The 13,658-nt window shown below is 52.2% G+C and overlaps 1 protein-coding gene across 1 annotated transcript; it reads left to right on the forward strand.

The window, feature by feature from the left end:
- The first annotated feature begins 5,849 nt into the window (after nt 1–5,849).
- Nucleotides 5,850–10,337, forward strand: LOC134931802 (uncharacterized). The gene is made up of 3 exons (XM_063925517.1): nt 5,850–6,017; nt 8,284–8,450; nt 8,949–10,337. Exons 1-3 carry the CDS (start codon nt 5,867–5,869, stop codon nt 10,335–10,337), a joined length of 1,707 nt encoding a protein of 568 aa, XP_063781587.1. The 5' UTR covers nt 5,850–5,866.
- The last annotated feature ends 3,321 nt before the right edge of the window (nt 10,338–13,658 follow it).

A 13,658-nucleotide genomic window follows, 5' to 3' on the forward strand; every position in this document is an offset into this window, starting at 1 on the left:
AATCGCTGGCCAAAGAGAGACAATCGCTGGCCAATGAGAGACAATCGCTGGCCAACAAGAGACAATCGCTGGCCAAAGAGAGACAATCACTGGCCAGCGAGAGACAATCGCTGGCCAAAGAGAGACAATCACTGGCTAACGTGAGACAATCGCTGGCCAACGAGAGACAATCGCTGGATAACAAGAGACAATCGTCTAACGTGAGACAATCGCTGGCCAATGAGAGACAATCGCTGGCCAGCGAGAGACAATCGCTGGCCAAAGAGAGACAATCGTTGGCCAACGAGAGACAATCGCTGGCCAAAGAGAGACAATCACTGGCCAGCGAGAGACAATCGCTGGCCAAAGAGAGACAATCGCTGGCTAACGTGAGACAATCGCTGGCTAACGAGAGACAATAGCTGGCTAACGTGAGACAATCGCTGGCCAACGAGAGACAATCGCTGGCCAGCGAGAGACAATCGCTGGCCAGCGAGAGACAATCGCTGGCCAGCGAGAGACAATCGCTGGCCAGCGAGAGACAATCGCTGGCCAACGAGAGACAATCGCTGGCTAACGAGAGACAATCGCTGGCTAACGAGAGACAATATGTCTGACGTGAGACAATCGTTGTCTAACGAGAGACAATCGCTGGCCGATGAGAGACAATCGCTGGCCAAAGAGAGACAATCGCTGGCCAACGAGAGACAATCGTCTAACGTGAGACAATCGCTGGCCAAAGAGAGACAATCGCTGGCCAATGAGAGACAATCACTGGCCAACGAGAGACAATCACTGGCCAGCGAGAGACAATCACTGGCCAGCGAGAGACAATCGCTGGCCAAAGAGAGACAATCACTGGCCAACGAGAGACAAACGCTGGCCAACGAGAGACAAACGCTGGCCAACGTGAGACAATCGCTGGCTAACGTGAGACAATCGCTGGCTAACGAGAGACAATCGTCTAACGTGAGACAATCTCTGGCTAACGAGAGAATCGCTGGCCAATGAGAGACAATCGCTGGCCAAACAGAGACAATCGCTGGCCAAAGAGAGACAATTGCTGGCCAGCGAGAGACAATCACTGGCCAAAGAGAGACAATCGCTGGCCAACAAGAGACAATCGCTGGCCAACGAGAGACAAACGCTGGCCAACGAGAGACAAACGCTGGCCAACGTGAGACAATCGCTGGCTAACGTGAGACAATCGCTGGCTAACGAGAGACAATCGTCTAACGTGAGACAATCTCTGGCTAACGAGAGACAATCTCTGGCTAACGAGAGACAATCGCTGGCCAACGAGAGACAATCGCTGGCCAGCGAGAGACAATCGCTGGCCAAAGAGAGACAATCGCTGGCCAACGAGAGACAATCGCTGGCCAACGAGAGACAATCGCTGGCCAAAGAGAGACAATCGCTGGCCAAAGAGACAATCGCTGGCCAGCGAGAGACAATCGCTGGCCACAGAGAGACAATCGCTGGCCAATGAGAGACAATCGCTGGCCAACAAGAGACAATCGCTGGCCAAAGAGAGACAATCACAGGCCAGCGAGAGACAATCGCTGGCCAACGAGAGACAATCGCTGGCTAACGAGAGACAATCGTCTAACGTGAGACAATCGCTGGCCAATGAGAGACAATCGCTGGCCAGCGAGAAACAATCGCTGGCCAAAGAGAGACAATCGTTGGCCAACGAGAGACAATCGCTGGCCAAAGAGAGACAATCACTGGCCAGCGAGAGACAATCGCTGGCCAGCGAGAGACAATCGCTGGCCAGCGAGAGACAATCGCTGGCCAAAGAGAGACAATCACTGGCTAACGTGAGACAATCGCTGGCCAAAGAGAGACAATCACTGGCTAACGTGAGACAATCGCTGGCCAAAGAGAGACAATCACTGGCTAACGTGAGACAATCGCTGGCCAACGAGAGACAATCGCTGGCTAACGAGAGACAATCGTCTAACGTGAGACAATCGCTGGCCAATGAGAGACAATCGCTGGCCAAAGAGACAATCGCTGGCCAGCGAGAGACAATCGCTGGCCAGCGAGAGACAATCGCTGGCCAACGAGAGACAATCGCTGGCCAGCGAGAGACAATCGCTGGCCAGCGAGAGACAATCGCTGGCCAACGAGAGACAATCGCTGGCCAACGAGAGACAATCGCTGGCCAACGAGAGACAATCGCTGGCTAACGAGAGACAATCGTTGTCTGACGTGAGACAATCGTTGTCTAACGAGAGACAATCGCTGGCCAATGAGAGACAATCGCTGGCCAAAGAGAGACAATCGCTGGCCAACGAGAGACAATCGTCTAACGTGAGACAATCGCTGGCCAAAGAGAGACAATCGCTGGCCAACAAGAGACAATCGCTGGCCAGCGTGAGACAATCGCTGGCCAGCGAGAGATAATCGCTGGCCAAAGAGAGACAATCGCTGGCCAGCGAGAGATAATCGCTGGCCAAAGAGAGACAATCGCTGGCCAAAGAGAGACAATCGCTGGCCAACGAGAGACAATCGCTGGCCAACGAGATACAATCGCTGGCCAACGAGAGAATCGCTGGCCAACGAGAGACAATCGCTGGCCAACGAGAGACAATCGCTGGCCAACGAGAGACAAACGCTGGCCAACGAGAGACAATCGCTGGCTAACGAGAGACAATCGTCTAACATGAGACAATCGCTGGCTAACGAGAGACCATCGTTGTCTGACGTGAGACAATCGTTGTCTAACGAGAGACAATCGCTGGCCAATGAGAGACAATCGCTGGCCAACAAGAGACAATCGCTGGCCAAAGAGAGACAATCGCTGGCCAATGAGAGACAATCGCTGGCCAACGAGAGACAATCACTGGCCAGCGAGAGACAATCACTGGCCAGCGAGAGACAATCGCTGGCCAAAGAGAGACAATCACTGGCCAACGAGAGACAATCGCTGGCCAACGAGAGACAATCGCTGGCCAACGAGAGACAATCGCTGGCCAAAGAGAGACAATCGCTGGCCAAAGAGACAATCGCTGGCCAGCGAGAGACAATCGCTGGCCAAAGAGAGACAATCGCTGGCCAATGAGAGACAATCGCTGGCCAACAAGAGACAATCGCTGGCCAAAGAGAGACAATCGCTGGCCAACAAGAGACAATCGCTGGCCAGCGTGAGACAATCGCTGGCCAGCGAGAGATAATCGCTGGCCAAAGAGAGACAATCGCTGGCCAGCGAGAGATAATCGCTGGCCAAAGAGAGACAATCGCTGGCCAAAGAGAGACAATCGCTGGCCAAAGAGAGACAATCGCTGGCCAACGAGAGACAATCGCTGGCCAACGAGATACAATCGCTGGCCAACGAGAGAATCGCTGGCCAACGAGAGACAATCGCTGGCCAACGAGAGACAAACGCTGGCCAACGAGAGACAATCGCTGGCTAACGAGAGACAATCGTCTAACATGAGACAATCGCTGGCTAACGAGAGACAATCGTTGTCTGACGTGAGACAATCGTTGTCTAACGAGAGACAATCGCTGGCCAATGAGAGACAATCGCTGGCCAAAGAGAGACAATCGCTGGCCAACGAGAGACAATCGCTGGCCAACGAGAGACGCTGGCCAACGTGAGACAATCGCTAGCTAACGTGAGACAATCGCTGGCCAACGAGAGACAATCACTGGCCAACGAGAGACAATCGCTGGCCAAAGAGAGACAATCGCTGGCTAACGAGAGACAATCGTTGTCTGACGTGAGACAATCGTCTAACGAGAGACAATCGCTGGCCAATGAGAGACAATCGCTGGCCAAAGAGAGACAATCGCTGGCCAACGAGAGACAATCGCTGGCCAACATGAGACAATCGCTGGCTAACATGAGACAATCGCTGTCTAACGTGAGACAATCGCTGTCTAACGTGAGACAATCGCTGGCCAACGAGAGACAATCGCTGGCCAACGAGAGACAATTAAGCAGAGGGGTGTGTGAAATGTTTTTAGTTTGGGCTCTTCAATTGTAGCAACAATAAATGGTATTTAAAAAAAAGTTGTAACAATGAGAACCTTGAACCAGTACGTGAGAAACAGGATGTGATGCGTCCATCTCATCGCAGGTACATATTACACTCTGTCTAAGCGAATCACCTGTAGTAATGGCTGCGCTGTCTTCTCCAGCATCGATGGCAGCAGTGAAAGTATTCATGGTGGAAGCATAGAGAACAGTCCGCGCAGGCTGGGAGCCGCTCAGGAAATGGATTGCACTTCTCATCTCCTGCCCCTGAGATAGCAGATGCTAATGTATGACGCACCTCGGTCGCTGCCCGTTACTCCCCTCTCTCTGTGATGCTGCTAGCCGCGCTGTGTGTTGTAGTTCTGATGCGATCGCTTTAGGAAGACTCGCCATTTCCATTTCACGCATGTACAATGCGTTCACAGCGCATGCGCATTTGGCCGATCTGCGATTTTGCAACTCAAGCTGAATAAATCAGATTATACCTATAGACTGTGCGGTGTCTCCTAACTACCCTACACCTTCCCAGGTGACCTAGGGGCAGATGCACTGAGCTTAGGAGAGAGATAAAGTACCAGCCAATCAGCTCCTAGCTGCCATGTTACAGGCTGTAAAAAATGACAGGAGCTGGTTGGCTGGTAATTTATCTCTCTCCAAGACTTAGTACATCTGCCCCTAGTTCCATACTTTGGTTTTGAGGTTGTCTGACATCAGTACAGACGATGGCTTGGTGGATTACTATGATAATTCTTCAGGCTGGCTTCTACCAGATGGGTGAATGCTCCGTGCTGCCACGTGGCCTGGGCATCTGTGCTGGTATACTTTCACAAAAATGTACAGCTTCAACATTTTTGCATCCATACATACCAGATTAGGAGGTAGGCCTCTGGGCGATTTCTCCTGTGTCTCACACATGAATAGTATAGGATATGTTTCTCTCAGCCGTTTAAGGAGCTGTGGATAGACTTACGTTTTGTCCTCTCCTGCTCGCCTTGTCCATGTTCTCAGGTCATCTTATTGTTGGAGAACCTTCTTGTCCTCGCTCCACCCCCCTTTCTTTCTCTCTCTCTCTGTCCCTCCGCTCTCCACCACCTCTCCCCCCTCTTTCTCTCTCTTTGTCCCCCCTCTCTCCCCCTCCCCCCTATTTCTCTCTCTCTCCCCCTTTCCCTCTCTGTCTCTCTCCCCTTCTCTCTCTCCTCTCTTTCTCTCTCTCTGCCCCCACTTTCTCTCTCTCCCCCATGCCATCCTCTCTCTCCCTCCCCTGCCCCCTTGTCTCTTTCCCTATCCCCTGTCTGGCTTCTTTCTCCCTCTCCCCTGTCCAGCTTCTCTCTCCCTCCACTGCCCCTTCTCTCTCTCTCTCTCTCTCTCCCATGCCCTCCTCTCTTTCTCTGTCTCCCCCTTCTCTCTCCCATGCCCTCCTCTCTCTCTCCCTCCCCTGCCCCCTTCTCTCTCTCTCCCTCCCTCCCCTGTCCCCCTTCTGTCTCTCTCTCCCATGCCTGTCCCTCCCCTGTCCCCCTTCTGTCTCTCTCTCCCATGCCCTCCTCTCTGTCCCTCCCCTGTCCCCCTTCTGTCTCTCTCTCCCATGCCCTCCTCTCTCTCCCTCCCCTGCCCCCCTTCTCTCTCTCCCTCCCTTTCTCTGCTCCTGCTGATCTGGCATTAGGGCTTTGTATTACTGAAGCACCGAGCAGGCTATGGCGGTACAGAAATATACCCTAGTTTTTCCATTATCTCCAATGGACTCAAAAGGATGATATTTAATGTAAGAATATCTCCCCCATGTAGTTTTTTGCATTTCCTAGAACCCCAAATATGCACTCTAATGATTTTTGGATGCCCCTGTGTAATATAAATCTATGGTAATGTGGGACCTCTCTCCTCCCAGCAGGCCCAGGAGACCAGAGAATGCCACCGAGAAGGAGTATGAGCACGCTTGCCCGTATGTGCCTGCAGAGCATTGCAGAGAACATGCAGAGCCTCTGGGTAACGGACTATGCTGAGAAGTACATGGAGGAGTACAGCTTCATGTACGTAGAAGGGCCCTTCAACCAGCTGGGTGAGTGCTGATACCTGTGTCTCTGTCATGGGACGCATCCCATGATTCCACCATGTGCCACCGATGTGTCTTATACACAGCCCAGTACAGCACCCAGCATTACAGCCGTTCTCAGGGCTATAGGTCAGGAAGCTTAGGTCAAGCGAAACGCACGTCGGCACTACTATGCACTGTCTGCACCAACATATGTAGGAAATATTAATTGTACCTACTATGTTTTCAGTCATGCTGAACACATGAGCTTACAGTCTATGTAACCAAATGAAAAGCAGCTAATTCAGAGGGCCCAGGAATATACCTTGTTCCATAGAATGTAATGTCTCCCATATCACTATGCAGCTCTCTCTTTGTGGTAGGACCGGCTAGGAATATTCACATATAATTTGTCATATATGATACAATTTGCTGCTGTGTGTTAATACTAGGTATCATTATCAAAGTAACACTGTACAAAGGACATATTAAGCAATAGGGGGTGATTCAGTTCTGATCGCACACGTTTTTTTGCACTGCTGCGGTCAAGTAATCGCCGCCTACAGGGGAGGGGGTAATCGCTGTGCAGGGGTGCGATCGCTTGTGCAGACAGCTGCACAGCCCAGGACTTACTCAGCCGCTGCGACGATCCAGCCTGGAGCTGATGTCAGGAATCCTCCCTCCGAACGGCTGGGCACGCCTGCGTTTCCCGGACACTCCCTGGAAATGGTCAGTTGACACCCACAAACGGCCTCTTCCTGTCAATCTTCTTGCGATCGCCCGTGCGATCGCTTTCTTCGTTAAACCTGTCACTGTCCGGCGATCCCCATATATAGTGCAGAAAGGGGTGTGACACGTAGTAACCAATCAGACTGTAATGGTGATCCCTGTACAGCGCAGAAAGGGGTGTGACACGTAGTAACCAATCAGACTGTAGTTGTGATCCCTGTACAGCGCAGAAAGGGGTGTGACACGTAGTAACCAATCAGACTGTAGTTGTGATCCCTGTACAGCGCAGAAAGGGGTGTGACACGTAGTAACCAATCAGACTGTGGTTGTGATCCCTGTACAGCGCAGAAAGGGGTGTGACACGTAGTAACCAATCAGACTGTAGTTGTGATCCCTGTACAGCACAGAAAGGGGTGTGACACGTAGTAACCAATCAGACTGTAGTTGTGATCCCTGTACAGCGCAGAAAGGGGTATGACACGTAGTAACCAATCAGACTGTAGTTGTGATCCCTGTACAGCGCAGAAAGGGGGGGGGGTGACCCATCTGATTAATATGTCCCCATAGCCTCTTCTGATTCTAGTGACCACGGTAATACAGCGACATGAGAGAGCCCCTCTAGAGGCAATACACAGTAATAATACGCTGCGCACAGACATATTTTCTACATATAAAATATGATATAATTCTACTTGTATCTTATCCACTACTGTGACATATTCTCCCCAATGCTGACAGACCCTCATTCTGCTGCCTGTCGCAGGTGCTCTCCTGACTTGTTCAATGAAATGGGCGGCTCCCAGAGACGTAGTGTCACAGTAATGGCGGCTCCCAGAGACGTAGTGTCACAGTAAAGGCGGCTCCCAGAGACGTAGTGTCACAGTAATGGCGGCTCCCAGAGATGTAGTGTCACAGTAATGGCGGCTCCCAGAGACATAGTGTCACAGTAATGGCGGCTCCCAGAGATGTAGTGTCACAGTAATGGCGGCTCCCAGAGATGTAGTGTCACAGTAATGGCGGCTCCCAGAGACGTAGTGTCACAGTAATGGCGGCTCCCAGAGACGTAGTGTCACAGTAATGGCGGCTCCCAGAGACGTAGTGTCACAGTAATGGCGGCTCCCAGAGACGTAGTGTCACAGTAATGGCGGCTCCCAGAGACGTAGTGTCACAGTAATGGCGGCTCCCAGAGACGTAGTGTCACAGTAATGGCGGCTCCCAGAGACATAGTGTCACAGTAATGGCGGCTCCCATAGATGTAGCGTCACAGTAATGGCGGCTCCCATAGATGTAGCGTCACAGTAATAGCGGCTCCCATAGATGTAGTGTCACAGTAATGGCGGCTCCCATAGATGTAGTGTTACAGTAATGGCAGCTCCCATAGATGTAGTGTCTCAGTAATGGCGGCTTCCATAGATGTAGTGTCACAGTAATGGCGGCTCCCATAGATGTAGTGTCACAGTGGTCTGAAGCAGTTGTGTTATGTTTGCTTTAAATGTTTCATATTCCATTTTGAACTGTACACGGGATTTCTTATTACCTTTATTTTAATCTCCATGTCCAACAGCCGGACCGTTGGTGCAGGAGCTGATAAAAATTCTTGGAGAGTCTCACAAGTTGACCAGGGCCGGCCTTCACCTCCTTCTCCAGCCCCACCTCACAGAGCTGAGTCTGCACTACTGTTCTGGACTCATCAATAAAGCAATCATAGATCTGGTGACTGTGCGCTGCAAGGTAAGTGACCATCAGCGATAGTGTTCCTCACATCTAATTAAGTTCTTTGTGGTCTATAAACATGAATTTCACACCTCACAGTTTTCTTTGTCCTGTTACTTTGACTCTTCCACCGTTGTCCTGCTACCTTGACTTTTCCACCGTTGTCCTGCTACCTTGACTTTTCCACTGTTGCCCTGTCACCTTGACTCTTTCACCGTTGCCCTGTCACCTTGACTCTTTCACCGTTGTCCTGCTACCTTGACTCTTCCACCGTTGTCCTGCTACCTTGACTCTTCCACCGTTGTCCTGCTACCTTGACTCTTCCACCGTTGTCCTGCTACCTTGACTCTTCCACCGTTGCCCTGTCACCTTGACTCTTCCAGTGTTGCCCTGTCACCTTGACTCTTCCACCGTTGCCCTGTCTCCTTGACTATTTCACCGTTGCCCTGTCACCTTAACTTTTCCACCGTTTGACCTTGCTGCAATCACTTAGTATCCCTTTGTCTCTCCCGGCAGTTCCTGACATCTCTGGACTTGCACTCCTGCAGCCGTGTGCCTGCTGGGTCCCTGGCCATCCTTGTTGGAAGGTTACCACGTCTTATGAAACTTTGTCTCTCGGATACTCAGTGTGATTCGCTTGCTTTGGCCACCATCGGTTCCTGCTGTCAGCGACTCCGTGAATTGGACATATCCAGGTGCAGAAAGCTTTCTCCATCTTCCTTGCTGTCCCTGGTGTATGATAGTAAACGGGCCACATTCTCATGCCAGGCTCTCAAAGTACTGCTGCTACAAGACGTGAAGCCACAAGGAGACTTGGAGCAGTGGGTAAATGCTTTATGTTATATTTTGCTGGCCCTTCCCAGCCTAGAGCAACTCTCCAACCCCTCGGTGCTCAGTGCCCTACGACTCATACATACTGGTCGTTTTTCCCATGGTGGTACCTTCACCGACAGCTTCCCTTCACTGGCTGAGGTTGCACGCAGAAGAGTGGCCAGGAAAAGTGGGTGTAATGGACTAGTGAACGTGAGGGACAGTCAGTCACAGAAAGCAGAGTATGAGCAGGAGTCAGATACGCTCAGAGGAAAAGAGAACTGGAATGGCACTGCTGGTATCAGCCTGCATCTGAGAAAGCTGGAGGATCTGGAGGAGGAAGATGTGTCCAGTCTGGGATCTTTGTGCCAAGAGGTGGAAGAGGCTGCCATCACCCTAGGGATCCAGACTGTAAGTGCTTGGAGTCTGGTCCAGTGGCCAAACCTCACCCAGCTGACTCTGCATTCCCCAGAACAGCCCAACAGGATGTTGGAAGAAATGCTGACAAGTCTACATGCCATAGGGAACAGTCTACGCGTCCTGTCTCTACAGAATTTGCTCTGGGGCCAGGAGGAATCATTGTCTACCCTGCTCACCTGGTGCCCAAACCTGCAGAGCTTCCAGGGTCACTTCACTGTGCTCTCCCAGACTTTATTCCACAATGACCCTGAACTCCCCCCCTGGGCAAGGAAACCCCTTCCGCTACCTCATCTGCACACGTTCAACTTTCTTCTGGAAGGTGAAGACTCTCTGCACCCTACCTTTCAGCATCAACTGGGGGGCTTCTTGGTAGCGCTTTTGCAGGGGTGCCTCAAACTGGAATGTCTCTCTCTTTGTGGTGTTCCTACGTCCCTTGATAGTGTGTTTGAGGTTGTCTATGCATCAAGCCCACCTCACCCTCTCCAGAGGCTGAGCGAGGTATCCCTCTGTCACAGTAATGTCACGCAGTGGGGAGCTTCTCTGCTACTTAGATCAAAAAATGACTTAAGCCATCTAGACTTGTCCCATTGTAAGGATGTCACATGCAGGGACTACCACAAGCTCCAGGAGATGGCACGGAAGGAAGGGTCTAACATCAGTATCTCATGGCAATAACAGCGGTCACAAAGGACTTTACCATCACTTCCTACTGCACCACTGCACTCACTGCGCCATTATTCCGCAGTGCCCACCCTCCCTCCTCTACCCACTCACCTGTACCTCACTGCATAGCAGTACCCACCCTCTCTCCTCTACTCACTCACGTGTACCTCACTGCACCACTATACTGCAGTGCCCACCCTCTCTCCTAAACCCTGTCACCTGTACCTCACTGCACCATTACACTGCAGTGCCTACCCTCTCTCCTCTACCCACTCACCTGTACCTCACAGCACCATTACACTGCAGTGCCCATCCTCTCCTCTACCCACTCACCTGTACCTCACTGCACCATTACATTGCAGTACCCACCCTCTCTCCTCTACCCATTCACCTGTACCTCACTGCACCATTATACCACAGTACACAATCTCTCTCCTCTACCCACTCACTTGTACCTCACTGCACCATTACATTGCAGTACCCACTCTCTCTCCTCTACCTACTCACCTGTACCTCACTGCACCATTACACTGCAGTACTGACCCTCTCTCCTCTACCCACTCACCTGTACCCCACTACACCATTATACCACAGTACCCACCCTCTCTCCTCTACCCACTCACCTGTACCTCACTGTTCCATTACACTGCAGTGCCCACCCACTCTCCTCTACCCACTCACCTGTACCTCACTGCACCACTGTACTGCAGTGCCCACCCTCTCTCCTAAACCCTCTCACCTGTACCTCACTGCACCATAACACTGCAGTGCCTACCCTCTCTCCTCTACCCACTCACCTGTACCTCACTGCACCATGACACTGCAGTGCCCACCCTCTCTCCTTTACCTGCTCACATGTACCTCACTACATAGCAGTACCCACTCACCTGTACCTCACTGCACCATTACATTGCAGTACCCACACTCTCTCCTCTACCCACTCACCTCTACCTCAGTGCACCATTATACCACAGTACCCACCCTCTCTCCTCTACCCACTCACCTGTACCTCACTGCACCATTATACCACAGTACCCACCCTCTCTCCTCTACCGACTCACCTGTACCTCACTATTCCATTACACTGCAGTGCCCACCCTCTCTCCTAAACCCACTCACCTGTACCTCACTGCTCCATTACACTGCAGTGCCTACCCTCTCTCCTCTACCCACTCACCTCTACCTCACTGCACCATGACACTGCAGTGCCCACCCTCTCTCCTTTACCTGCTCACATGTACCTCACTACATAGCAGTACCCACTCACCTGTACCTCACTGCACCATTACATTGCAGTACCCACACTCTCTCCGCTACCCACTCACCTGTACCTCACTGCACCATTATACCAAATTACCCACCCTCTCTCCTTTACACACTCACCTGTACCTCACTGCACCATTATACCACAGTACCCACCCTCTCTCCTCTTCCCACTCACCTGTACCCCACTACACCATTATACCACAGTACCCACCCTCTCTCTTCTACCCACTCACCTGTACCCCACTACACCATTATACCACAGTACCCACCTCTCTCCTCTACCCACTCACCTGTACTTCACTACACCATTATACCACATTACCCACCCTCTCTCCTCTACCCACTCACCTGTACCCCACTACACCATTATACCACATTACCCACCCTCTCTCCTCTACCCACTCACCTGTACCTCACTGCTCCATTACACTGCAGTGCCCACCCACTCTCCTTTACCCACTCACCTGTACCTCACTGCACTACTATACTGCAGTGCCCACCCTCTCTCCTAAGCCCTCTCAACTGTACCTCACTGCACCATTACACTGCAGTGCCCACCCTCTCTCCTTTACATGCTCACATGTACCTCACTACATAGCAGTACCCACTCACCTGTACCTCACTGCTCCATTACACTGCAGTACCCACACTCTCTCCTCTACCCACTCACCTCTACCTCACTGCACCATTATACCACTGTACCCACCCTCTCTCCTCTACCCACTCACCTGTACCTCAGTGCACCATTATACCACAGTACCCACCCTCTCTCCTCTACCCACTCACCTGTACCTCACTGCACCATTATACCACAGTACCCACCCTCTCTCCTCTACCCACTCACCTGTACCCCACTACACCATTACACCACAGTACCCACCCTCTCTCCTAAACCCACTCACCTCTACCTCACTGCACCATTACACTGCAGTGCCCACCCTCTCTCCTCTACCCATTCACCTGTACCTCACTGCACCATTACACTGCAGTACCCACCCTCATTCCTCTACCCACTCACCTGTACCTCACTGCACCATTACACTGCAGTGCCCACCCTCATTCCTCTACCCACTCACCTGTACCTCACTGCATCATTACACTGCAGTGCCCACCCTCTCTCCTCTACCCACTCACCTGTACCTCACTATTCCATTACACTGCAGTGCCCACCCTCTCTCCTAAACCCACTCACCTGTACCTCACTGCTCCATTACACTGCAGTGACTTCCCCCTCTCCTCTACCCACTCACCTGTACCTCACTGCACCATTACACTGCAGTACCCACCCTCTCTCCTTTACCTGCTCACATGTACCTCACTACATAGCAGTACCCACCCTCTCTCCTCTACCCACTCACCTGTACCTCACTGTTCCATTACACTGCAGTGCCCACCCACTCTCCTCTACCCACTCACCTGTACCTCACTGCACCACTGTACTGCAGTGCCCACCCTCTCTCCTAAACCCTCTCACCTCTACCTCACTGCACCATTACACTGCAGTGCCCACCCTCTCTCCTAAACCCTCTCACCTCTACCTCACTGCACCATTACACTGCAGTGCCCACCCTCTCTCCGCTACCCACTCACCTGTACCTCACTGCACCATTATACCACAGTACCCAACCTCTCTCCTCTACTCACTCACCTGTACCTCACTGCACCATTATACCACGGTACCCACCCTCTCTCCTAAACCCACTCACCTGTACCCAGTGATGTAAGTGGGCGGGTACGGGTGGGTACGGCGTACCCTTAAGAATTTAGCCGTGGGTACGCCGTACCCACGCCGACGGGCCGACGCTCCTCGTCGCTCGCTCGCTCCCCTCCCTCCACTGATTGCCGCCGCTGCCTCCCTCCTCCCTCTACTGATCAGTGCCGCTGCCTGCCTCCCTCCCTCCGCTGATCAGCGCCGCTTCCTCCCTCCCTCCGCTGATCAGCGCCACTGCATGAAGGGAGGAGAGCACAGCATTCGCTCTCCTGCCCCTCAGTGTCTTTCTTCAATTCAACGCCTGGCCCATGAGCCAATCAGAGCTCACGGTCCGGCAGCATTGGCTGCCGGTCCGC

This window comes from Pseudophryne corroboree, chromosome 1 (genome assembly GCF_028390025.1).
Source record: "Pseudophryne corroboree isolate aPseCor3 chromosome 1, aPseCor3.hap2, whole genome shotgun sequence".
In the NCBI taxonomy this organism is placed as follows: Eukaryota; Metazoa; Chordata; class Amphibia; order Anura; family Myobatrachidae; genus Pseudophryne; species Pseudophryne corroboree.

Bases quoted from the DNA above. Each gene is read 5' to 3' on its own strand.
- LOC134931802 (XM_063925517.1), top strand. From the start codon at position 5,867: ATGCCACCGAGAAGGAGTATGAGCACGCTTGCCCGTATGTGCCTGCAG. The intron at 6,018-8,283 runs GTGAGTGCTGAT...CATGTCCAACAG, and splicing joins AGGGCCCTTCAACCAGCTGG to CCGGACCGTTGGTGCAGGAG. The intron at 8,451-8,948 runs GTAAGTGACCAT...CTCTCCCGGCAG, and splicing joins TGGTGACTGTGCGCTGCAAG to TTCCTGACATCTCTGGACTT.